Source organism: Physeter macrocephalus, chromosome 12, assembly GCF_002837175.3.
Source record: "Physeter macrocephalus isolate SW-GA chromosome 12, ASM283717v5, whole genome shotgun sequence".
Classification (NCBI taxonomy): Eukaryota; Metazoa; Chordata; class Mammalia; order Artiodactyla; family Physeteridae; genus Physeter; species Physeter macrocephalus.
In genome coordinates, this window is record NC_041225.1 from 62,767,465 (window position 1) to 62,794,126 (window position 26,662).

Genomic DNA, 26,662 nt, shown 5'->3' on the forward strand with positions numbered 1-26,662 from the left:
GGGAGGCCCGCATACCACAAAAAAAAAAAAAAAAAAAAAAAAAAAAATAGAGACCTGTCCATTGGTCTGAGCTGATAATGACTGGGTGTTTGTTTTCCTATTTCCATGGGATCTGTGAGGTTTCTTTTGAGCAAAGGAGAGGGGCAAATGCTGTGTTGGGGACCTAACAGAGAAGCAGGGACACAGTAAAATGAGGTCATGTCCCTTCCATGCTTGCAAGCCCTAAGTGGCTTCCCATTGTACTTAGAATAAATTCAGATCCCTTTAAGTGCCGCCCACAAGACCCCTGGGATCTGGCCCTGCCCCTTCTGTCTCACCTTCACTCGCTTGGTGAAGCCCCACTGACCTCCTCTCTGCTCCTCAAGCCAGCAGAGCTTTCTCTGCCTGGTGCCTCACACTGGGGTTCCCTCTGCTCAGAATGTCCTTCCCTTCCGCCCCCTTCCCCCCACCCTGCTGTTTGAGTGGATGCCTCCTTCTCCTGCCTTAGGTGCACAGGGCCCTACCTGAGCAGAGGCCACCAAAGGCCTCCCTGCCCATAACCTTTTACTTCTCCATAGCACTTACCTCAACTGAAGTCACCAGTTGTCTACTTGCTCAGTGTAGCGAGTGTCCCCTCCTGAGCCCTCAGCCCTCTCACTTGTGCCTGCCATCCCCATCAGCGGGTTCCTTTGTAAAAGCTGGGGTCTTAACTGCCCTGTTCACTGAAAGGGATGCGGTGCCAGGCAGAGCGCCTGACATTGGTAACCAGCCAATCAATATTTGTGGAATGAATGAATGAATAAGAGGTCTGCTGATTTGAATGTAACGGAGTGAAAACCCAGAGCTCAAATTCCAAAGGAGAAAATAAGAATCTTGACACACTCCCTATTGCTTCCCTTTCTCCATCTGAGCCCCAGTGCAACTTGCTTCCACTTTCTCCTCTCCTCCCTCCCTCCCTCTCTTCTTTCTTTTACAGAGGTTCACGAGCACCTGCTCTGGCAGGTGCTGTGTGGTGGGCCCACCTTCTCACCCACTCCGCTCCCCAACATGCCCCTGGGGCCCTGACCTCATCCAGGACCCCAGTCTATCGCTGGGCCCTCTCAAGCCACATCCCTTATACAGTCACCCCCCCAGGACCTCTTCTCTGTAGACCTTCATTGTGACTGAGCCCTGAGGACAGAACACCCTGGGAAAGAGAAATGAAGGATTCGCCACGGAACCAGCGATAGCCATGTATTTGCTAACATATTTGTCCTGCTGGGAGCCAAAGTTTTGGAGCTTTTATACATTAAGTTTTTCATAAAAATGAATGACAACCACCCAGTCTTATCAGGTTTTTTGTTTGCAGTCCCAAGGGTCTTATTAGCTGGCTATGACCCAGGACTGCTTCCTTGCTTCCTTTGAGCCTCAGATTCAAATGAACATTTGGCTTTCAAGATCCCTTCAAGGTCTAAATCTTGTGTGATCTTCGGGATGTGAATCCACTCAGGCTTGGTAACAGCCAGGAGTCATCACACATCACCCTCTCTGGGCTCATCTCCCAGTGACAAAAAAAACATGTGTCCAATTCCATCACTCCACGGGTGTGCAGGAGGAGGTGGTGAGCTGGGCCAAGGGTCTGCCAAGACTCTCTCTGAGCTGGGGATCCCTTCTGCTGTGTCTGCGGAGAGAATGGAGTAGCCTGCCTTCCAGTGAAAGGGGTCCCGTCCTGCAGGAAAGGACCACGGGGCGAGCTGTGAGGTTGTGTGGGAAAGCTGGGGTGTTGTGAGAAAGTGAGGGTTTATCATGCTTTAGAACAGAGCTTAGGAAGGTGAGGGTGGGAGGAGAGATTCAGCCTTTCCCAGCGTTGTCAATCACCAGGCATGATGTCAGAAACGAGGTAATGAACTGGGAGGGTACAGAGAAGGAGACAGGGGAGGGCAGAGGAAGGGGGCAAAGACTTGAGTATCTCCCTGGGGAGTTCGGTGAGGGGCTGCACTGGTTCCCAGAGCCATGCGGGTTGGGGTTGGCCCAGCATAGGTCTGCTGACCCCCTTCCAGGGATCTTGGGACCCTAGGGACAGAGAGGAAGCCCTGCAGCATTTTCTGAGGTTCTAGCACGTGCTCCAAGTATCCTTTCCATTTCTGGCTCTCCAGGCAGCTCAGGATCGGAATTAAATCTACATTCTCCCTCCACCAAGTTATCTTTGCCGACAGCCTTCCTGCGGGGGGCGGGGGGTGGCTGGCGTCAGTGAGGGGCAGGGCCTGGCTGCCGACGTTCAGTTTCCCCCAGCCCTCCCCAGGCAGGGAGTGAGCCTGCAGAAGCAACCTCGCCATAAGCACTGCCTGGGTCTGTGTCAGCAGCAAACAGCTTCCCTTGCACCTCGGGAGGAAGTGTTAATGAGGAGAGCCGTGGGGAAGGGTTGTGCCTGCCTGCGGTTTTAACAGTTTGCTCCTTCTGGCTCATGGGGACTGAGGAACTGACACAAGGAACACGCTTTCTTGAGGGTAAGACAGTTAACGCTAATAAAGAATGTGTGTACGTTTGTACCAGACAACTAACATAAAGGGCCCAGTGCAAACATTTCTAAAGCAAAGATCCCGACAGGACTGCAGCTGCCAGAAGGGACAGGATGGTGACCAGCAGCCTACCCCCAGGTCTACGGTGGCACTAGGAGCTACAGAAAGGTGAGGGCTAAGATTTGCCTCTCCGTGGCTGAGGCCCCTAAGGTCGACCCAGCCTATCCACAGCCTCCTGCCTTCACACCCAGGTCCAAAGCAAACCCCCTCCCGTCTGTTTCCCAGGGAGGGAAGGGATTCAATAAGCCCTGACTGAAGTGAGTCCCGCTTGAGTTCAGGCTCTACCCATCTGCAGCCTTCCCCCCAGGAGCAGTAGAGAGGGATTTTCTTGTCAAGAACCATCGCTGGGCTACAGGGCGGGCGTCCGTCCACTGGTCCTCACCTCACATAACTGCCCTTTTCTACGGCACAATCCATGGTTGAAGAGAAAGCCTCCATCCAGAAACCAGAGCCAGGCCGGGAATGGAGAATGTAACAAACGTAAATGTCTGTTCAGACCCTACTGCGTGCACACCCAGCGTCAGCACTAAAAGAACAAGGCAGCAGGGACCACAGAGAAGAATGAAGACACAGTCCCTACCAACAAAGATCTGTGTCGAAAAAGATGGGCCGAGTAGACAAAGCAGCTGGCAGGGAATAACGGCAATGCATGGAAAGTCCTCATCAACAGGGGCTGCGGTCCTGGTAGCCAGGGGCTAGGAGGGCAGGCTTGGTTCACCACCAGTTTTTGTTTTGCTGATGGGACATTGTGAGGGTGGAGACTGGAACCCACGGGGTTGAGAGGCTGAGGAGGAGGAGGCTGGGGAGAAAGAGTATCGGGCAGCTCTGGGAGAGAGATAAGTTTGGGAAAACAGAGAGGTGTTGAAGTGCGACTGGGGGAAATTTTGTCCCCCATGTACTATGTAAAGCTCTCCTCAACTTCCCAAAAAACCTTTCATTAAAACTATTTTGCAGGGGAGGTGAATTAATGTCAATTTGGGGGACATGAATTACTGTCGGGGGCCCCAATAATGGATTGAGGCCAGCTCAGAGGGCCAGACCTGGGGTGGACCAGGGGGCTAGACACTTCTGAGTTATACAGCTTGAAGTGGGGTTCAAGTTCCCAGAATGGGAGGTGGCTGGGGGCTCGGGCAAGTGGGAAGGAAATGCTTTGCTGGGCCTGGAATGATGGCTGGGAGAGAAAGGGGGGGGCTCTGAGGGGGAGTCCAGGGGGGCTTGTAAGATGGTGTGAAACTGTGATGGAAAGCCTCAAGCCCTGGACAAGTGAAAGGATTTATTGAGGTGGAAGGCAGGGAGGTGGGAGCGGATAGGACACAGGTCACTGATTCTGATCTCTTCCGGCCTGTGTATCAAAGAAGTTGACCTACCTCACCAAAAAGCTGGGGAGACTGTCATCTCTCACCTGGGCTGATAAACAGTTCCCCAACCGGGCTCCTGCCTTCAGTGTCTCCCTCCCTCCAATGTGTCCTCCACATACAGTGGCACTAGAATAATCTTTTAAAAGTCCAGCTCTCAGGGACTTCGTTAGCGGTCCAGTGGTTAAGACTCTGTGCTTCCAGTGCAGGGGGTGTGGGTTCGATCCCTGGTTGGGGAACTAAGATCCCGCATGCTGTGCGGTGCAGCCAAAAAACTTAAAAATAAATAAATAAATAAAGTCCTTCAATGGCCCTGCGTCACCTACACGCCCCCCACACACACCAGATTTCATCTAATTCCTGAGCAGGGCAGGAAGCACGCGTAATCAGGCTTTGTCCATCTTTCCAGCCTCATCCATGTCACTTCCCTTCGCCCCTCACACTCCATCACACTGAACTACACACAGGTCCTCAAACACAACTTGCTTTTCACACCTCAGGGCCTTTGCATATGCTCTCCCCACCCCATCCCCCACCTCTGGCTGAAGTTCCTTCCCCAGCTCAACTGCCAACACCCCAGAGCGTTCTGTGAACCTCTCTCTCTACTGTATTTCCACAGTACACTGAATACAGCACTTTCACGTTGTATCATCACCATGTTATCATCTGTGTATGTGTCTATAATTAGTGAAAGGACAGGACCAGATGGTATTCTTTGCAGCCCAGGAGCTAGCACAGCACCTAGCTCATTGCTGGCATTCAGAAATTTTTCAATGAATGAGTCAATTCACAACTCAAAAGGGCCCACAAAGAAGACACCCTTTAAGGAGTCTGTCCAGCTGACAAAGACCCCCTTTTCTCTTAGAACTGCCCCAGACACCAACTGGACTGTAGGTGGACATCTAATCTGAACTGGGCCAAATGGATTCCTTCTAAGAAAAGAGGAACTGACTCCAAGAAAAGCACATTTGTTTCTGGAACTACAACATGTAAACTCTGGGGACCATGCAAACTCCACCATTTAAAATGGACAGTAGAGGACTTCACTGGTGGTGCAAGAATCTGCCTGCCAATGCAGGGAACATGGGTTCAATCCCTGGTCCGTGAAGATCCCACATGCTGCAGAGCAACTAAGCCCATATGCCACAACTACTGAGCCCATGTGCCACAACTACTGAAGCCCACGTGCTCTAGGGTCTGTGTGCCGCAACTACTGAGCCCGTGTGCTGCAACTTCTGAAGTCCATGCACCTAGAGCCCGTGCTCCACACCAAGAGAAGCCACTGCAGTGAGAAGCCTGTACACCGCAAAGAAGAGTAGCCCCGCTCGCTGCAACTAGAGAAAGCCCACGCGCAGCAACGAAGACCCAATACAGCCAAAAGGAAAATGATAAAATAAAAAGAGTATCAGTCCTTACGTTTAAAAAATAATTATAATAAAAAAATAAAATGGACAGTAGAAAAAGTCACTCCTTAAAAAAGAAAATGAACTAGCCACCTAGAGGACATCAGAAAGCTTTCTGATGCCCAGTTCCAGCCCTCCCCTGAGACCATGACAGATTCCTGTCCCGAGCTTCTGTGAGACACCCCTGTTTACTAATAACCTGCCTCCTACTCTGTGTTTGAGCTTCCTGGGATTTCTGTTCCTTATAAATTCCTGACCACACAAGCCAACCTTTGCCCTTGGCAGAGTTGCCTGGGGGTTCTTTTCTTCCAAAAACTTCTATTTTAATAAAATAAATCACACTCGGGCATAAATTAGACTTTAAATCACCATACACATGCAGAACCAGCTACATAATTTATGGGGCCCAGTGTAAATAAAATGAAACTGTGGAATCCTTTGTTCAAAAAGTACAGTTAAAGGTACCAAAATACTTATAAAGCTTTTTCTTTTCTTCTGCAGTCTCTCTTTTGGCTTGTCATGGTGTTTATTTGCTATTTAATGTCTAAGTAAATAAAAATTACAATATAAAATCCTTAGCATGAACTTTATCATTTATCTTTATATTGTGCAATGCCCATATAGAGAATCACCACAATGACTGTATTTCTTGGCTTCTCCCAGAAGATGCATCCAGCTGGCCACAAGAGATGAGCCCAAGTCCCCCCCAGACACTGAGTTGTCTAATGGAGAACTCCATCAGGCACAGGATACTTTACAGGGCAAGTGCAGACCCTTATAAGCTCCTGAAGATCCCTCCCCGAGACTCAGGCCCAGCAACCTTGACAACTGCTGGGCCCTCCTTCCCACCAGCCCCCAGATCTATGTGTTGTACGGAGGCTGGGGTCAGGGAAGCCACGCAAGGCATTTCCCATTCCAAGAGGCTGGCTGATCCAATCCACAGGAGACAGGTGAACCCCAGGGTCTTTAAACCTCCACACTTGAGATGTGCCCAGTATCTGGTGGGTGAGAGACCCACGCTCACCAAGTCACCTGCTGAATGTGCCATGGAGCTGCCAACCTGAGCAGAGATGGCCACCATTATGCCCAGCCCTAAGATTCTACGGAGCATACAGACCCTCTCTGCATGCACACTGGGCAGAGGGCAGCAATGTGCACTAGTTGAGGGAAGGGAAGGCAGGGTCTTGGAGCACCAGGGCGCTGGGAAGTGGGTGGTCAAGGACCCATTCCAGGGAGATGGGTAGGCTTCGGGAATTAGTACTACGTGTGAGCCAAGGTCCAAGTCCCTGACACATGCTCCAAAGTCCCATTGGACTTCATTTAAAAAGCACACATGCAAAAATAAAATTAAGAATTTCCAGACAGTGGCTATAGAGCATTAGACCCCAAGTGCCAGGCTCTTCTGACATGGAGCTCTGTGTGACTGCACTCACTATACACCCATGAAGTTGACCCTCTACACATGAAAAAGAGTTCTAGATCTTATTAAATAACATAAGAACAAGAAGCTGAGACAAAAGAAGAAAAACAAACTTCACATACATATTAAAGAGCTTTAGAACATCCAGACCCATAGGTCAAGAATACCACTCACATGTCAGTTGGAGGAAGAGCTAAAGAGCAGATATCTCTACTCCCTTCAGCCCAGACTGCAGAACTGACAAGAAGCTGTAGTATGTATAGATAAATTGGAAATAGGTTGCTAAGCACTAAGTCAGCCTTTATTCCAAAGTATAATGCCTTTAGCTAGTCAAAGGGTATTTCATGAAGATAGACTAATACCAGAGCAAAAAAGAGGAGGAGATATTACTGGTTTCCTTTGCCTTAATAACTCATGCTTTTATAGCTTAGAAGTTCAACATGAGCTTCACTTCCTAGAGGCTTATATAAAGAACTTCCTGTTGGCACTGGCTCCAAACAAGGCCTTTCGTATTTCTGGCATCTTTTGCCGGGATAAGAGATCCAGTCGACTTTCCAGAGTATTGGAAACCATTATTCTCTGATCACCACTGTAGACCTCCACACCTCCAGCCGCATCTGTAGCCAGTTGCACCTCTCTGTCAACTTGGACTTCCACACGTTTGTGGGTGACTGTCATGTATTGAGGGATGGCTTTTTGCACTGCAGCCTCCACCAGGAGGAGGTCCTGTGGCCTGCAGCGTACAATCACCACAGGCTCCAGCAGTCGAAGCAGACCCTGGAGCACTAGTTTATCCAGCAGCCCCTGGTAAAATTCTGGGTCTGCCACAATCCTGCTGAGTCTCAGCTTTGCATCATTCAGCAACTCTGAGATGAGGTCGTTTCGGGCTCTCAGGACTTTCAGCCTTGCCTGATTCCTCATGGTAGACATCTGGATTTTCTTCTGCTGCTCTATCTGCTTCTCTTTCTTCTCATAATACTCCATAATCTTCAGTCGTTGGGTTAGCACAAGGCGTCCTTTCTCAATGTTGAACTCTTCCTCAGCCTTGGCATCTATTTCTTCTGCCTTCTCATTGGCTTCCTGCTCAATGAAAGCCATCATGTGCTTAATCTGCTTCTGCACATTGACATCACTCAGGGCCATGGCTGCTCCTGGAAAGGGAGGTAGAGGGAGAAATGGTGGACTCTCTGGTTCCTTTGACTTAGGGCAGAGTTTCAGGAGTGTCTCCAGAGTTCCACGTTCTGAGCTGTGGAATGCATGAGGGGAGGAAGGATATAGTCAGAGTCCAAAGGGAAGGATCATGGAGACCATCTATTCATGAATCACTTGACAGATGAGGAAACTGAAGCCCAGAGAGGGAAAGCAACCTGTCCAAGGTCATACCCTAGTAGAACAGAGACCAAAACCTGGGTTCTCAGAGTTCCATTTCTACTACACTCACCACCTTTTTGTCATCAAATAATAATGAGATGATTTCAGCAGACCTCCAGAAGATTTCTAGTCAGCAATGGCTCAATCACAGATAGCAAGTGGAGAGAATGGAAATGCCAAATTAATACAAAAATGGAAAGTGTAGGCACATTTTGGGTTGGAGAGGGCTGGCGAGAGTCATAAGAAACTTGTGGTTAAACAGGAAGGTTGCCTTGAAGCAAAATCCAGGAAGGTTGCCTTGAAACAGAAAGATTTTTAGAGCCTCAACTGATACAAAGAGACAGAAAACTCATAGGCAGATGGTGGTATTCTGGAGAGAACTGCAAGGTGGGAGGGGTTGAAGGTAGTCTTTTAACTGGAAGTGGTTTCGAAACCTAGATGTACATATGAATCACCTGGGGGACCTTTCAGAAATACAGCTTTCCAGGCCCCACTCCAGACTACTGAATTAGAATTTCTGCCAGTAGGGTCTGGGAATCCATATCTTAAAAAGACTCCCTGGACCCTCCTATACTGTTGGTGGGAATGTAAATTGGTGCACTCACTATGGAGAACAGTATGGAGGTTCCTCAAAAAATTAAAAATAGAGTTGCCATATGATTCAGCAACCCCACTCCTGGGCATATATCCAGACAAAATTATAATTTGAAAAGATACATGCACCCCTATGTTCATAGCAGCACTATTTACAACAGCCAAGACATGGAAACAACCTAAATGTCCATCGACAGATGAATGGATAAAGAAGATGTGGTATATATATATACAATGGAATATTACTTGGTCATAAAAAAGAATGAAATAATGCCATTTGCAGCTACATGGATGGACTTAGAGATTATTGCACTAAACGAAGTAAGTCAGAAAGAGAAAGACAAATACCATACGATATCACTTATATGTGGAATCTAAAATATGACACAAATGAACTTATCTACAAAAAAGAAACAGACTCACAGACATAGAGAACAGACTTGTGTTGCCAAGGGGTAGGGGGTGCGGGGGAGGGTTGGATTGGGAGTTTGGGACTAGCAGATGCAAACTATTATATATAGAATGGATAAACAATATAGTCCTATTGTATAGCACAGGGAACTATATTCAATACCCTGTAATACCCTAGGAAAAGAAAAACTAAGCCCAAAATTAGCAGAAGGAAGGAAATAATAAAAATTAGGGCAAAAATAAAAAAATGGAAAAAAATCAATGAAACTAAGAGTTAGCTTTTGAAAAGATAAAACTGACAACCTTTAGCTAGACTAAGAAAAAAAGAAGACTCAAATATATAAAATCAGAAATGAAAAAGGAGGCATTATATTGATGCCACAGAAATAAAAAGCATTATAAGAGACTACTCTGAACAACCATACACCAACAAATTGGAAAAGCTAAAAGAAATGGATAAATTCCTAGAAACATACCACCTACCAAGGCTGAACCATGCAGAAATAGAAAATCTGAACATATCTGTAACTAGTAAGGAGATTGAACCAGTAATCAAAACCTCCCAACCAGAAAAAAAAGCCCAAGACCAGATAGCTTCAAAGGAGAATTCTGCAAAAAAAATTTTTTAAAATTAATGCCAACTCCTGAAAACTCTTCCAAAAAACTGAAGAGGAGGGAACCCTTTCAAATTCATTTTAAGAGGTCAGCATTACCCTGATACCAAAGGCAGAGAAATGCTACAAGAAAAGAAAACTGCAAGCCAATATCCTTGATGAACACAGATGCAAAAATCTCAACAAAATATTAGCAAACCGAATTCAATAGCACATTAAAAGAATTATACACCATGACCAAGTGGGATTTATCCCTGAAATGCAAGGATGGTTCAACATACAAAAATCAATCAATGCGATACACCACATTAACAGAAAGAAAGATAAAATCACATGATCATCTCAGTAGATGCAGAAAAGGCATTTGACAAAATTAAACACCCTTTCATGATTAAAAAAAAAAACTAAACAAACTAGGAATAGAAGGAAATTACCTCTATATAATGCAGGTCATATATGAAAAGTGCACAGCTAACATCATTCATACACAACAGTGAAAAACTGAAAGCTTTTCTTCTAACATCAGGAATAAATTTAAGCAAGGAAGCTAAATACTTGAACACTAAAAACTACAAATCACTGCTGAAAGAATTTAAAGACACAAATAAATGGAAAGACATCCCATGTTCATGGATTAGAAGACTTAATACTGTTCATACTACTCAAAGTGATCTACAAATTCAGTGGTATTCCTATCAAAGTCTCAACGGCATTTTTTGAAGAAATAGAAAAAACAATCCTAAAATTCATGTGAAACCACAAAGTACCCAGAATAACAAAAACAATCTTGAAAGAGAACAAAGCTGGAGGCTTCACACTCCTAACTTCAAAATATATTACAAGCCTACAGTAATCGTAACAGCATAGTATTAGCAGACAGATAGACCAATATAATAGAATAGAGATCCTAGAAATAAACCCACACAAATACAGTAAAATAATCTTCAAACAAGGTTGCCAAGACTACACAATGGGAATAGTCTCTTCAACAAATGGTACTAGGAAAACTAAATATCTCATGCAAAAGAATGAAATTGGACCCTCATCTTATATCATATACAGAAATCAACTCAAAATGGATTAAAGATTCCCATATGATCCAACAATCTCACTTCTGGATATTTATCCAAAAGAACTGAAAACAGGATCTCAAAGAGATATTTGCATTCCCATGTTCATTGGAGCTTTATTCACAATAACCAAGAGGTGGAAACAACCTAAATGTCTATTGATGATTGAATGGATAAAGAAAATGTTGTATATACATTGAATGAAATATTATTTTGCCTTAAATATGACAAGGAAATCCTGTCATATGCTACATAATGGATGAAACTTGAGGACATTATTATGCTAAGTGAAATAAGCCAGTCACAGGAAAAATATTGCATGATTACACTTAAATGAGGTATCTAAGGTAGTCAAATTCATAGGAGCAGAAAGTAGAATGATGGTTGCCAGGGGCCAGGTGGAGGGGAATTAGAAAGTTGTGTTTAATGGGTATAAAGTTTCAATCATGCAAGGTAAAAAAGAGATCTGCTGTACAACAATGTGCATACAGTTAATACTGTACTGTACACTTAAAATTTTGTTAAGAGGGTAGATTTCATGTTATGTGTCTTTTACAATTAAAAAAAAAAAAAAGAATGCTGTCCCAGAAAGATGCACTATTCACCAAGCTTGGTGGAAAAACAACCCTGTGTTTGTGACAAAGACCAAGACTTCGGGTTCAACCTTACAAACTGTCATTGGAAGTTAAAAAGAAAATGATTTAGCCCACCCATTTCCCACTATTTTAGGATGTAATTTTTCTTAAACTGCACTTTTGTAAACAGAGCAAAACATTCTCTGTTCCTAAATAAGACAAGTCCATTAAATATGTTTTTTAAAAAAGGGCTCTCTGGGTAACCCTGCTAATCACCAGCTTTGGAAGCCACCATGAATGAAAGCAGAGAGAGTAAGAGATGCAGGAAGCCCCAGGTTAAGTGTGTAAAGGAAAAAACGTACCAGACAAATCCTTACCAGTCCCCTGCCAAGGGCCAGCCTTTGCTCTGGCGCCGGGTGTCTGTAGGCGGAATGTGGAACTTGGAACACGCACTGGAACCTGGCACTGTTGCTTCCTTCTTTCTGCAGACCCTCACAGTTTGACCAGGCAGCTTGAATCCAAACAGCCAGACTGTCACTGGGGAAGGCCGGCCAAACCAGCCAAAAGGAGGCCAAGAGGAATTTCCTTGGCACAGAGGCCTCGGCTGGGGGCTACGCTTGCATGCCCAGAATCTCAATTAAGTTGGCACATGGTGGGCTTCAGCTCTGGGGTGGGATCACCTTAACCAAGCTGTCAGAAGCAGGTACGTATGTGAACCCAGGCAGCCAGTTCATTAAGTTACTAGTGAAAAATGCAGCTGTCATGTTGGCAGGTCATGGCCCTCTTTTCCTGCATGTGAGTCGCATGGGAAGCCAAATCCAAAGGTTGTTTTAGTGAGAAACCAGAGCAAGCAAAACTTGCCAGACAGTCTTTAAGAATGCCACACCAGCCACGGGGCTGGCATGCTCTGGTTCATCAGGGAGGACATCCTGTCCAAGCCCAGACAGGGCTTAAGGAGGCATCGCCGGCTTCCACAGTATGGTCGCTGGAGTAAGACTGCTGGAATTCAGATCCTACTTCTGCACTTAACATTTGTATGACTTTGGGAAAGCAGCTCACGCCTTGAAGGCTCAGTTTCTCCATCCGTAAAATGGAAATAATAATAGCACGCACATCATAGGATTATTGTGAGCCTTAAATGAAAGAAGTGAATGTTTAGCATCCTGCTAAGCACAAAGTTAATCTTCACGCTTGGTAGTTACTGTCATCATCAGCATCACTAGTACTACCACTACTATATTATTACTAGCTCTTCTCCTCCGCTTTAAGCCTCATCACAGTCACTCTTTGTGTGTACAGAGTACTTATGACTGATTTGATTTCCACTCCCTAAAATAAGTGGAAACACATCCTTGTCTTGCTTCCTTATATTAAAATTAGTAGCCCTGCATGGAGTTTGGGAACCTCCCAGCACTTCACGGCACATTCACCCATGGTCTCAGGTGGCCAGCCATACCCTTGGTGATGGTAGGAGAAGTCCTGGAATTCCAGGGCTCTGGGGCTGAGGCTGGGGTAGAGCCATCCCACAGCCTGTCACCATCTCTGAATCCGCAGTCCTGAGTTCTCAAGCTTCTTCTGTGACTCTCACTTCTACTTAGTCTATCAGTGCTGGGACTTGAAGGCAGCTGCAGGGTGGCGCAGGGCTAAAGATCAGGAATTGAGCAAGTATGTGTCTGCAGAACTCGGGTGCCCGAGTAATGTGTCTGGCAGATGTAACTTCCAGCCTGTCTGGGATGGGGATTATGAGCCCACTTGAGCCTGTGGCTTGAACAAAACAACAAAACGAACTAAGAAATGTGAAACACACATGTCTGCTCTTGCACGAGTGCACAGGATTCTCCATTCATATAAGGCAGGCTTGCACTGTAAGTGGCATCCACCCTGCCCATGTTTGGGGCTGGGGGTAGATCTAGAGCTCTCCAAGACAGGCTTACTCCAATAAACTATTCAGTACTAGGGTTTCTTCATTGCCCCCCAGACACATCAGGCTCAGTCCTACCTAACAGCTCCTGATCATAAAGTTCTCTCAGCTACAATGCCTTCCTCTGCTTCTCTCCACTTCCTAAATCCCACCTACATCTTCAGCCTAGTTTGAGCCCCACTACCTCCTTGACCTCTGGACTCCTCCTCAAAATGACAGCATGGCCTATTTTCCAGATATAATTCAGAGCTGGATTCGGAGTCTTCTGATGCTCTAGTTACCTTCCTTCCTCCAGGAAATTCCTTGAGGACAAGAATCTCTTTCTCTAGCAGGGGCTGGATGCAGACAGGCACTGGTTAAACATGAATTGATTGGATTAAGGCCCTGAGGCTGGGGCGGTGGTTACTTTCTTTTTTCTTGTGAAATGTAACACACATTCAGAAAAGTGTATGGCTTAATGAATTATTTTGAGGCAAATATCCTGTAACCAGCACCCGGGTCAAGCAGCAGGACATTGCCAGCATCCCCAGAAACCCCTTCTTATGACCTTAGGGAAGAAGACATTGCAAAACTGATGATTTTGTATTTGTAGGCATAAGAGGCATTCTTAGAGGAAGTGTGGGCTGGGACATCTCTCTTCCCCAGACTCACCTGTGTGATCCGGTGTGCACCTCGGGGAATCCTCATCACCATTAGAGGGCGGAAGGGGTGGCAGGTGTGCTTGGTGGGCAAAATGTGTCTGTCACCCTGGAGCCCTGCCCAGACCCTGAAGCAACTGTTCCTCATTCTAACTGGGATTTGTAAGTAAGTCTGAGGGTGGATGTGTCTGGGTGTGGGCTCCGTAACCCTGGCTGAAAGAGAAGCAGCACCAAACCAGGGCCTCCAGACACTTAGAGATTACAGTGTGAGGAAGGGAAGGGGCTTTCCAGAGCTTGGAGCATGGGGCAACTTGCAGGGCCCAGGAAGTAGGTGAGGAAATTTAGAATACTAAATTTAAATACTAAACATGTGGGAAGGGAGACTTCCCTGATGGAGCAGTGGTTAAGACTCCATGCTCCCAATGCAGGAGGCCGGGGTTTGATCCCTGGTCAGGGAACTAGATCCCACATGCATGCGGCAACTAAGAGTTCTCATGCCACGACTAAGGAGCCGGCGAGCCACGACTAAGGAGCCTGAGAGCTGCAACTAAGTAGCCCACCTGCTGCAACTAAGGAGCCCACATGCCACAACTAAGGAGCCAGCAAGCCTCAACTAAGGAGCCCATGAGCCACAACTAAGGAGCCCACCAGCCTCAACTAAGGAACACACATGCCGCAACTAAGGAGCACACATGCCACAACTAAGGAGCCTGAGAGTCACAACTAAGGAGCCCACCTGCCACAACCAAATAAATAAATAAAATATTTATAAATAAATAAATAAATATGTGGGAAGGGGGCATTCCCTTTTCTGTCTTTCAACAAATATTTGTTGAATATCTACCATGTACCAGGCACTGTGTAGGCACTGAAGATAGAGAACAAGCAGACACCAGCCCACCTCTCAAGCCTACGACTCATGAGGGAGATGAACAGGTAAACAGGAAATCACACTACAGTGTGATCTGTTAGGAATAAGCAGTTCCAAGAAAGCTAAGCAAATGAAGGGACCCAATCCCTAAAAGCCCCTCCTAAGCTCACCATGGGCTCTTTTATAATGAACTGCTCTGCAACCAGGTAGACCATGTAGTGGGTGGTTTGAGACACACCATTAGTGACCACACATGTTTTAACTGGAGGCAGGTCACCTGGAAAAGGTTAGCCAGTAGACAGTATTCATGAAGGAGGATTTATCCAAATAGGCAAGAATCGATCAAGCTGTGATGGATACCTGACTCGAAGCAATGCCTTGGGGTTTCCAGAGAGGACTTTGGTTAAGAAATATGGAAAGGTACCTGCACCCAACATGGGATGGGATAAAAGCCAGGAGAGCACACAGGCTGTGTGGCCGCAGGCCTCAGCTGAAGGAGTCGTCCTCTGAGCAAGGGGTCAAGCTGGGAGGGAGAAGTACAGATGGGCACTGAAGAACAAACAATTCTGAGAAGCAGGAAGAGAGAGTGAGATCGTCTAGACAGGGAGAACACTGTGGGCAGAGACACCGTGCTGGGAATGTGTAGGAGGTCTGAGTGCAGAGAACAGATTGGTGTGGCAGCAGCAGACAGGCCTGCAGTGGCAGTGGGAGTGAGTGATGTCTAGAAAGATGGAGTTCAACTGGGGAAGGTTTGAAATGTCAGAATGAGAGCTGGGACATTAGGCTAAGGAGCCCTATCAAAGGCTTCTCAGTAGGGATGTAACTTGGCCATACCTGGGTTTAGAAAGATTAGCCTGGTGGTGGTGGAGGCAGGAGAGCCTGGCTGTAAGTAAATGCCAGGTCGAGACTGCATGGATGAGGGCTTGGACATGAACACGAGATGGAAGGAGATGTGGTACAAGAGCCGGCAGGTTTGATGACTCAGGGACTGGCCCTGGCAGCACCTGCTGCAGCTCCACCCACAGGGCTGAGCAGCTCGGCTCAGCGTGAAGATGTGGGAAAGCGGGTGTGATGCACCCTGCTCCCTCCGGAGCGAGGTGGGGGGAGAGAAAGCAGCAGCCAGAGAGTTCATTTGGTCTGAAACTAAAAGGAGACACACAGAGCGGAAATCAGAGAAGTGTCCACAAAGCTTTATCTCTGCTTCAGTTGCTGATAACTAAGGGGCCACATACAGTTTTAATCTAAGAACTCCATCCCAGTGGCAAAGCAGGCTTTGGTTGGGGCTGGAGAAAGCTAATGCCCACTAGAGCCAGGCAGGTAATATAAAGGAGAGGACCAGGCAGGGTCAGAAACATTTCTCCCCAAATAATTTACATTAAGAATTCACGGGCTTCCCTGGTGGCGCAGTGGTTGAGAGTCTGCCTGCCGATGCAGGGGACACGGGTTCGTGCCCTGGTCCGGGAAGATCCCGCATGCCGCGGAGAGGCTGGGCCCGTGAGCCATGGCCGCTGAGCCTGCGCGTCCGGACCCTGTGCTCCGCAACGGGACTTAGGGCTTCCCTGGTGGCACAGTAGTTAAGAATCCACCTGCCAATGCAGGGGACACGGGTTTGATCCCTGGTCCAGGAAGATCCCACATGCCGCGGAGCAACTAATCCCGTGAGCCACAAGTACTGAGCTTGCACTCTAGAGCCCGCAAGCCACCATTACTGAGCCCACGTGCCACAACTACTGAAGCCCGCGTGCCTAGAGCCCGTGCTCCGCAACAAGAGGCCACTGCAATGAGAAGCCCGCGCACTGCAATGAAGAGTAGGCCCCGCTCGCCACAATTAGAGAAAGGCCGCGCACAGCAATGAAGACACAACGCAGCCAAAAATAAATAAATAAAATAAACAAATTTATATATATAAAAAAAGAATTCACAACTTGATTTCTCCTTTTCAAACATCTGCAGGAAGGTTAATTCAAAGGAATCAAGTTCCCCCCAAGAGCAATTTGCCACAAAGTTGCATAGCTAAAGGTTTTCAGTGGTGGTTCCCCTCACCTGCAAAAAAAAGGCCCTTCCGTTTCATCCCTGCCTAAAGGACCCAGGCTTCTGCTGCCTTTTGGAAATGGGGACTTGGGGGGCACAAGATCTGATATTTTAGAGAAGCCGGAAATCCCATTTGAAAAGTAAAATCCATTTATCTTTTTTCTTTGTCTTATTGTGGTAAAATATACATAAGTTTTTATCATTTTAACCACTAAGTAATGTTCAGTGGCATTAAATATATTCACATTGTTGTGCAACGGACACCACGAATCATCTCCAGAACTCTGTAGCCGTCAAACACTAACCCCCATTCCCTCCTCCCCCTAGTCCCTGGCAACCACCATGCTACTTTGTGTCTATGAATTTGATTATTCTAGGAACCTCATATAGGTGGAATCATTTAATATTTGTCCTTTGTGACTGACTTATTTCGCTTAGCATAATGTCTTCAAGATTCATCCATGTCATAGCACTTGTCAGAATTTCCTTCCTTTATAAGGCTGAATAACACTCCATTGTATGTACATATCACATTTTGTTCAGTCATCAGTGGACATTTGGGTTGCTTCCACCTTTTGGCTATTGTGAATAACATTCCTCTGAATGTGGGTATACAAATATCTGTTCAAGTCTCTGCTTTCAATTCTTTGGGGTACTTACCTAGAAGTGGAATTGCTGGATCATACGGCAATGCTGTTTACTTTTTTGAGGAAACTGCCATACCATTTTCCCCAGTGGCTGCACCATTTTATAATCTCACCAGCAATGCAACAAGGGTTCCAATTTCTTCACAGCCTCACCAATTTTTGTTATTTTCTGGTTTTGTGATGACAGCTTTCCTAATGGGTGTGCGGTGGTACTCATTATAGTTTTGATTTGCATTTTCCTAATGATTAGTGATGTTGAATATCTTTTCATATGCTTATTGGGCATTTACATATTTTCTTTGGAGAAATGTCTATTCAGGCCTTTTGCCCATTTTAAAAATCAGGTTGTTTTTGTTGTTTAGTTGTAGGAGTTCTTACAACTTTGTGGTCCTGAGCACTCAACTCCAGCTGCCAGCCAGGTAGCCACTCAGCAGAGCCCCTAGAGCAGGGTTTTTCAAAGTGTGGGCCGTGAAACCAAATGGAGTAGAAGACCCAGAGTTCATTACAGGTAGTAAGTTTAAGCGTTGTTCTGTCAAACCTTTGTTAAATATATGATATATACGTACATATGTATTCTGGTTCACAATGAAAATGTAAGGGTTACTGTGATTTGCCGTACAAAACATTTGGAAAACACTGACTTCATGTTAACTGAATCCACCCTCCTTAGAAAACAGCCATCGTTACTCAAGCAGACCCTTGGAAGTTCTCCCACAATCGATTTATCAAAGTATTCGTCCCCCAGAACAGGCCTCTTTTAAGGTGGGGATGGGGGTGCGTGGCAGTGGTCTGAGATTCTGGCTACAAGATGTATAAGCAGCTTATTGGCTAATATCTATTGTGTCCCACGGGCTGGTTGGTCACAGGACATCATGGGATGGTAACCAAGGGTGGGAACCAGGCTGCCCCTGAAGTAGGAGGCCTCTCTCTGGCTCAGATGCCCCCATGGGCCATAGCTGGTGTCATGAGAAGTGCGCTGGACGGAGCATCAAAGGTAAAAGTTTCGGTCCTGATGTCACTCACAGGCTGGGTGATCTGGATAAAGGTTCACAATCTGCCTGAATTCCATCTGGATAAAGACACAAAGCCTCATCTGTTTACAGAAAGGGTGTTAATGAGGAATTCTGTGGAAGCCAAATGATGTGAGGAGTGAAGAAGCTTTGTAAAGTGCTAGGTGAACGTCAGAGGTCGTCATTCACAAAACACCACCCCAGTCATCCTGTCCTTCCCAGAACTGCACTCTCAAGCTGCCTGTGGGGTGGTAGATGCGGGCCAGCAGTCAGCCCAGAAAGCCTCCAGGGGCCAGAGGGTGGGTTTGAAGTCAGCGAGGAGCCCCAGGACACAAGCCCTTCAGAGGGAGCTGGCTGGCCAAGCCTCCAGCCTCTGAGCCAGAGTCAGGGACAGGCCCGAGAGAGCAGATGCTCTGCCTGTTCAGGGACATCAGGAGCAACGTTTGGTACCCGTCCCCAGACCAGGGGATGCATTCAGATGCCAAACGCTCCTTTAGTATTGACTTAACTCTCACTGTGATGGGTCCTGACTGGCTTCACCTCTGCTGAGAGACACAGGTCAACCCCAGACGCAGGGAAGGTACTGGTTTGCAAGGAGGAGAGTGTATCCACCCAACTCTGTCCCTCACCATGCAGAGTGACTTCCACAATGACTTGGTTGGGAAAAGTGCTATTTCTGACCCCCTCTGCACTCATCTTAACACTTCACCCAGAGTCTAGTACATAGCAGTAGCATTAAGCATTATTTGTTGGACCCACGGATGAACGGATGGGTAGTGAGGAAAGAGTCTCTCGTATAGACTGTCACAATCCTAGGGGTTTGTAACTCTCTTTCAGATGAGGAGAGAGAAATATGAAGATGGAAGGGGTGCTGCAGTGGCCTGCCACAAGGGGGACACCTCCTCCTGTCCCACCCACATTCCTGCAACACAGAGCTCAATAAGAATTTTTAAAATCTAAATTATTTAAACGAATTTGCCCAGTGTCCTCTGGTTGAGACTATTCTACTCAGAGAGGTGATTTGAAGGCCCAGGCAAGGCTCTCACAATCCTAACCTACACCCCACTCAGGGATGACACTCGACATAATTAACGACTAACCAACCAGAATAGTCCTGCCTCTGCTGGAACAGGGTCTTGAAGGCCTCCTTCTCTGCCGGGGATGTTACCCTTTAGCTGTTGAATCAGAAAGTCAGAGGGAGCCAGGGAAAGGCCTAGGTTGACTGGAGCATGGTGGGGGCAGAGGTGGGTTCAGGGTAGGAAGCATTTACCAACCAACATAAAATTATTTCAGGGACTTCCCTGGTGGTGCAGTGATTAAGAATCCACCTGCCAATGCAGGGGACATGGGTTTGACCTCTGGTCCGGGAAGCTCCCACATGCCACGGAGCAACTAAGCCCATGCGCCACAAGTACTGAGCCTACGCTCTAGAGCCCACGAGCCACAACTACTGAGCCCGCGTGCCACAACTACCGAAGCCCACACACCTAAAGCCTGTGCTCCGCAACAAGAGAAACCACCCTAATGAGAAGCCCACGCACAGCAATGAAGACCCAACGCAGCCAAAAATAAAAATTAATTAATTAAAAAAATATATTTCACTATCGTTGTAAAGGGGTTGACAGTTAGTCCTGCCCCAGTGACATCTGCTGGAAATTCCTATCTTTAACTGAAGGTCCCAGGAATGCAGAGTTTAGGATACAGCTATGGTGTTTTTTGTTTTGTTTTATTCCATTAGTCTTTTTCTCTTTAGTTTGGATACTGCTATGTCTTCAATGTCACAGGTACTTTCTTCTACAGTGTCCAATCAGCTGTTAAGCTCAGTCAGTGAATTTTTCATTTCAGGTATTGTATTCTTAAACTCTAGAAGTTTGATTTGGTTCTTTTTTTAAAAAAAAAATATTTATTTATTTATTTTTGGCTGCATTGGGTCTTCGTTGCTGCGCACAGGCTTTCTCTAGTTGCGGCGAGTGAGGGCTACACTTCGTTGGGTTGTGCAGGCTTCTCATTGCAGTGGCTTCTCTTGTGTCCCCTGCATTGGCAGGCAGATTCTTAACCACTGCACCACCAGGGAAGCCCTTGGTTCCTTTTTATATCTTCCATTTCCTTCCTCCCCATGTTCACATTTTCCTTTAAATCTCTGGGTTTATTTTTAATTCCTTTTTAAGTCTTTGCCTGCTAATTCCATTACCTCTGTCATTTCTGGGTTTGTTTCTATTGACTGATTTTTCTGGTTACAGTTCTCTATTCTTTACATATCTAGTATTTTTGGCTGCATTGGGTCTTCGTTGCTGCGCACAGGCTTTCTCTAGTTGCGGCGAGTGAGGGCTACCCTTCGTTGGGTTGTGCAGGCTTCTCATTGCAGTGGCTTCTCTTGTGTCCCCTGCACTGGCAGGCAGATTCTTAACCACTGCACCACCAGGGAAGCCCTTGGTTCCTTTTTATATCTTCCATTTCCTTCCTCCCCATGTTCACATTTTCCTTTAAATCTCTGGGTTTATTTTTAATTCCTTTTTAAGTCTTTGCCTGCTAATTCCATTACCTCTGTCATTTCTGGGTTTGTTTCTATTGACTGATTTTTCTGGTTACAGTTCTCTATTCTTTACATATCTAGTGATTCTTGACCTTCTGAAATTTATGTTGTTTAATGTCTTTATTTTGCTGTTGTCCTTAAAAAAATGATGAAATTTGTTTTGCTCAGCAGTTATCATAATAGTGGATAAACTCATTCTATATGAGGCTTGGTGGTCTAGAATTGCTTTTACTTCAGGGCTAATTTAGCCCTTCTACTAATGCATAACCATTCCAGAGTTTCTACTGATTTCTCTGGACATTCAATAGGTCTCTTCACATTGGCTGGTTGAAACTCAAACATCCCCCAGCCCTGTGTGAGCCCTGTGAACCAATCAGCTCATGTTCCCTGTCAGTTCTTTGCCTACCATGGTGGAGTTTCACTCTATGCATGAGCAACTTAGTATCAGCAACAGACTCACGAGGACACTCCCTCCTCTCTGGTACTCTGCCTCGAAAAGTCTCCTCAGCTATCTCCTCAGCTGTCTCTTCGACTCAGCAAGACCACTATGGTCAACTTTGGTTCCCCCTTACTGTGCTGCAATTCAGAAAGTACTTCCAGCAGAAAGGGTAATAGTAGAGCTTGCCTCATTTGTTCCTTTCTTTCAGGAATCACAGTCCTGTGCTATGTTCAATATCTGAAAACAGTGATTTCATATATTTTGTGCAAGTTTTGAAGTGCTTACATTAGGACGGTATATAGGTTGAACGTGTCCCCGCAAAATTCATGTTGGAACCTAATGCCCAAAGTAATGGTCTTAGTAGGGGTCTTTGAGAGGTGAGTAGGTCATGAGGGTAGAGCCCTCATGAGTGGGATTAGCGCCCTTATAAAAGAGGCCCAACAGAGTCCCTTTGCCCCTTCTGCCATGTCTGCAACCCAGAAGAGGGCCCTCCCCAACCATGCTGGTACCCTGATCCTGGATTTTCATCCCCCAGAACTATGAAAAACAAATTTCTGTTGTTTATTAGCTACCCAGTATGTGGCATTTTGTTATAGCAGCCTGAATGGACTAAGACAGAGGAGATGGTCTGGTAGAAGTGGGAATCTCTGCTCCCACTGCATGAAGCACATTCAATATAGCGATCCACTCCTCCAACCTCTTCTCAAGAGGCTGTGGTACAAGGAACAGAAGCTGTCAGTGGCTAACTGAACAGAAAAGGAACCTCCAAGGATCATGCATAGCACACAAGATCGTGGGCAGGCTAGAAAAGCTGCTTAAGACTGTCTTTACAGGAACCACGCCCAACACACGCCTCAGGACCTGCTCTGATGAGAAAATCACTTCTGGTATCATTGCTGCCACCAAATTCTAGATAGTCAGTGTGTACAGTGTCACTTCTGCACCAGGAACTCAGTTACACCACAACCAACACCACCACCCACCCTATGTGCCACTTCCTGTGTGTAGTACTGAGTTGTGTACCCAACACTAAAGCTGCAACCTCCAGAAAGTGTGCCCTGTATTTAACTCTAGTCACTTTAGCTCTTGAGTCTGACAGTGAAAGCAACAGTCTGTAACTTTCGGCTTCCATAAGGGGTGATCTTTTCTTCCTACCATGACTTACAAAGTGGAAGATTTCCCAAATTCAAAATGTGCTTATAATACTCAGTGACCACAACATCCACTATGCAAGAACAATCATAAATGAGTCTTGGATGGTTTTCTGGCACTCTTAGTACTGAAGCCTGGAATAAAATCATTAATTTCATTTCTGGAAGAGGGATCTATGATCCAGCCTCCTTTGGACCTTATAAGAGGTGGTCACTCCCAGATCATATGAGTATTCTGCACCAGCAACCTCTAAAGAAGTGTCCTTTTCATGATTCAGCAATGGTGGCAATGCCATCAGGTATAATGACTGGTCTCCTGACCTAGGCTGCAGCAAAAGATAGTTAGAAATGAAGATCGGAAAACATTATTAAAGATGCTTGAGCCCAAATTCTCAGAGGCTGCGGTTTACTTCTGAGTTCCTGGTATGTAATGAACTGGAAAAAAGAGATCTAGATGCATTCTAGAAACATAACTAGAAATGAAAAACAAGTGAGCCAGATTTATTGGATTTTTTAATCATTCTGATCATTAGGAACCATTGACCTTTAAGAAATTGCTGCAGTGTTTAAGCCATTAGTATCTTAGCTAAAAAATTGTGCAATGTATATTACATCTGAGCCCTAAGAGAAAAGGATGCAGATGGGAGGTTTTAGCGGTGGGAAGGAAAAGAGGAATAGGTATGACACATAGCATGATGCTATGAAGGTGGGACAGGTGGAGTTTGGGAAGCAAGAGAGCCTTGGGGAATGAAGAGTCTGCAGTCTGAAAAGAGAAAAGAAGCATGTATGGAGAAATGAAGCATAACTGAAGAGCAGAGGGGACGGGGTAAAAGGATGATAACCACTTTACCTCCTTACCAGTAACTCTAAGACGGAAATTTGAAGGGAGAAAAGTGTACCTACTATCAACCGAGAATTGAGAATTAGGGATTCACACCAAGTATGATGAAATTTGTTTTGCTCAGCAGTTATCATAATAGTGGATAAACTCATTCTATATGAGGCTTGGTGGTCTAGAATTGCTTTTACTTCAGGGCTAATTTAGCCCTTCTACTAATGCATAACCATTCCAGAGTTTCTACTGATTTCTCTGGACATTCAATAGGTCTCTTCACATTGGCTGGTTGAAACTCAAACATCCCCCAGCCCTGTGTGAGCCCTGTGAACCAATCAGCTCATGTTCCCTGTCAGTTCTTTGCCTACCATGGTGGAGTTTCACTCTATGCATGAGCAACTTAGTATCAGCAACAGACTCACGAGGACACTCCCTCCTCTCTGGTACTCTGCCTCGAAAAGTCTCCTCAGCTATCTCCTCAGCTGTCTCTTCGACTCAGCAAGACCACTATGGTCAACTTTGGTTCCCCCTTACTGTGCTGCAATTCAGAAAGTACTTCCAGCAGAAAGGGTAATAGTAGAGCTTGCCTCATTTGTTCTTTTCTTTCAGGAATCACAGTCCTGTGCTATGTTCAATATCTGAAAACAGTGATTTCATATATTTTGTGCAAGTTTTGAAGTGCTTACATTAGGACGGTATATAGGTTGAACGTGTCCCCGCAAAATTCATGTTGGAACCTAATGCCCAAAGTAATGGTCTTAGTAGGGGTCTTTGAGAGGTGAGTAGGTCATGAGGGTAGAGCCCTCATGAGTGGGATTAGCGCCCTTATAAAAGAGGCCCAACAGAGTCCCTTTGCCCCTTCTGCCATGTCTGCAACCCAGAAGAGGGCCCTCCCCAACCATGCTGGTACCCTGATCCTGGATTTTCATCCCCCAGAACTATGAAAAACAAATTTCTGTTGTTTATTAGCTACCCAGTATGTGGCATTTTGTTATAGCAGCCTGAATGGACTAAGACAGAGGAGATAGTCTGGTAGAAGTGGGAATCTCTGCTCCCACTGCATGAAGCACATTCAATATAGCGATCCACTCTTCCAACCTCTTCTCAAGAGGCTGTGGTGCAAGGAACAGAAGCTGTCAGTGGCTAACTGAACAGAAAAGGAACCTCCAAGGATCATGCATAGCACACAAGATCGTGGGCAGGCTAGAAAAGCTGCTTAAGACTGTCTTTACAGGAACCACGCCCAACACACGCCTCAGGACCTGCTCTGATGAGAAAATCACTTCTGGTATCATTGCTGCCACCAAATTCTAGATAGTCAGTGTGTACAGTGTCACTTCTGCACCAGGAACTCAGTTACACCACAACCAACACCACCACCCACCCTATGTGCCACTTCCTGTGTGTAGTACTGAGTTGTGTACCCAACACTAAAGCTGCAACCTCCAGAAAGTGTGCCCTGTATTTAACTCTAGTCACTTTAGCTCTTGAGTCTGACAGTGAAAGCAACAGTCTGTAACTTTCGGCTTCCATAAGGGGTGATCTTTTCTTCCTACCATGACTTACAAAGTGGAAGATTTCCCAAATTCAAAATGTGCTTATAATACTCAGTGACCACAACATCCACTATGCAAGAACAATCATAAATGAGTCTTGGATGGTTTTCTGGCACTCTTAGTACTGAAGCCTGGAATAAAATCATTAATTTCATTTCTGGAAGAGGGATCTATGATCCAGCCTCCTTTGGACCTTATAAGAGGTGGTCACTCCCAGATCATATGAGTATTCTGCACCAGCAACCTCTAAAGAAGTGTCCTTTTCATGATTCAGCAATGGTGGCAATGCCATCAGGTATAATGACTGGTCTCCTGACCTAGGCTGCAGCAAAAGATAGTTAGAAATGAAGATCGGAAAACATTATTAAAGATGCTTGAGCCCAAATTCTCAGAGGCTGCGGTTTACTTCTGAGTTCCTGGTATGTAATGAACTGGAAAAAAGAGATCTAGATGCATTCTAGAAACATAACTAGAAATGAAAAACAAGTGAGCCAGATTTATTGGATTTTTTAATCATTCTGATCATTAGGAACCATTGACCTTTAAGAAATTGCTGCAGTGTTTAAGCCATTAGTATCTTAGCTAAAAAATTGTGCAATGTATATTACATCTGAGCCCTAAGAGAAAAGGATGCAGATGGGAGGTTTTAGCGGTGGGAAGGAAAAGAGGAATAGGTATGACACATAGCATGATGCTATGAAGGTGGGACAGGTGGAGTTTGGGAAGCAAGAGAGCCTTGGGGAATGAAGAGTCTGCAGTCTGAAAAGAGAAAAGAAGCATGTATGGAGAAATGAAGCATAACTGAAGAGCAGAGGGGACGGGGTAAAAGGATGATAACCACTTTACCTCCTTACCAGTAACTCTAAGACGGAAATTTGAAGGGGGAAAAGTGTAAAGTGTACCTACTATCAGCCGAGAATTAGGGATTCACACCAAGCATGGATTCATGTACTGACAACCAACTAACTGAAATTTGAAACAAATCATAGATTTGACTTAGATCCTTCTCACTTCCTTCTTCCCTTGAAATCTGCTTTTCCTAAAGTTCTTTATTTCTAGTATAGCTTGGGGAGGCCTAGAAACTTTGACTGGTGGGCAACAATCCAGATGTAATCGATATTGCTGGTTGCCTCCCCAGCATAAATTCCCCCGATGCCTGCCGCCGGCTGTGCAGGAACCATAGAATCTAAGTGGGATTAAAATCCTGGCCTTGGGGTGGGCCCTGATAGGCCTAATCAGGATAGTCCCAATCCCTTGTCACAGTGATGGTTTCAGGGATGGCCAGTAGCCCAGGCCTAAGGCAACGAGCATCTGACATTCTGCTGGCCACCATGATGAACTCAGCTAATCTGATCAGAGGAAGTTCAAGACTTCTGTGCAATCAGTGAGTCAAGAGAAGCTCTTTCTCCTCCTGAGCAGTGTGGTGTATGGGTGGTAATGCCTGGACCTGGTACAACCATTTTGTTTTCAAGAGAGAAAGCAACCTAAGTAGGAAGTTGGCCCAAAGAGAAGAGAAAAACTGAGAGAAGTGAAGAAAAAAATAGATCCAGAGTTTTGATCAAGCCATGCCCGAAGCTTGAGCTACTTCTGTATGTTTCAGTCAAAGAAGTCCATATACTCCCTTTGCTGTTGAAGCCAGTTTGGGTTGACTTTCCTTTCACTTGCAACCCAAAGCATCAT

The 26,662-nt window shown here is 45.7% G+C and overlaps 1 protein-coding gene across 6 annotated transcripts in view; it reads right to left on the reverse strand.

Moving 5' to 3' along the window:
- ATP6V1E2 (ATPase H+ transporting V1 subunit E2) overlaps positions 1 to 26,662 on the reverse strand; it is a 32,546-nt gene that overhangs the window by 1,651 nt on the left and 4,233 nt on the right. Inside the window, exons 1-2 of one of the 6 annotated variants that reach the window (XM_007108720.3) lie at positions 11,728 to 12,415; positions 5,883 to 7,866 (exon numbers count right to left, since the gene is read on the reverse strand). The exons of 1 other annotated variant lie outside the window; for it this stretch is intronic. In XM_007108720.3, the coding sequence (XP_007108782.1) occupies positions 7,178 to 7,858 (681 nt within the window). In that variant the 5' untranslated portion in view covers positions 7,859 to 7,866; positions 11,728 to 12,415 and the 3' untranslated portion in view covers positions 5,883 to 7,177. Of the gene's footprint in view, positions 1 to 5,882; positions 7,962 to 11,712; positions 12,416 to 12,809; positions 13,115 to 26,662 lie in introns of those variants that run through there. 4 more of the 6 variants (XM_028496810.2, XM_024118802.2, XM_028496809.1 and 1 more) reach the window with 4 other exon arrangements.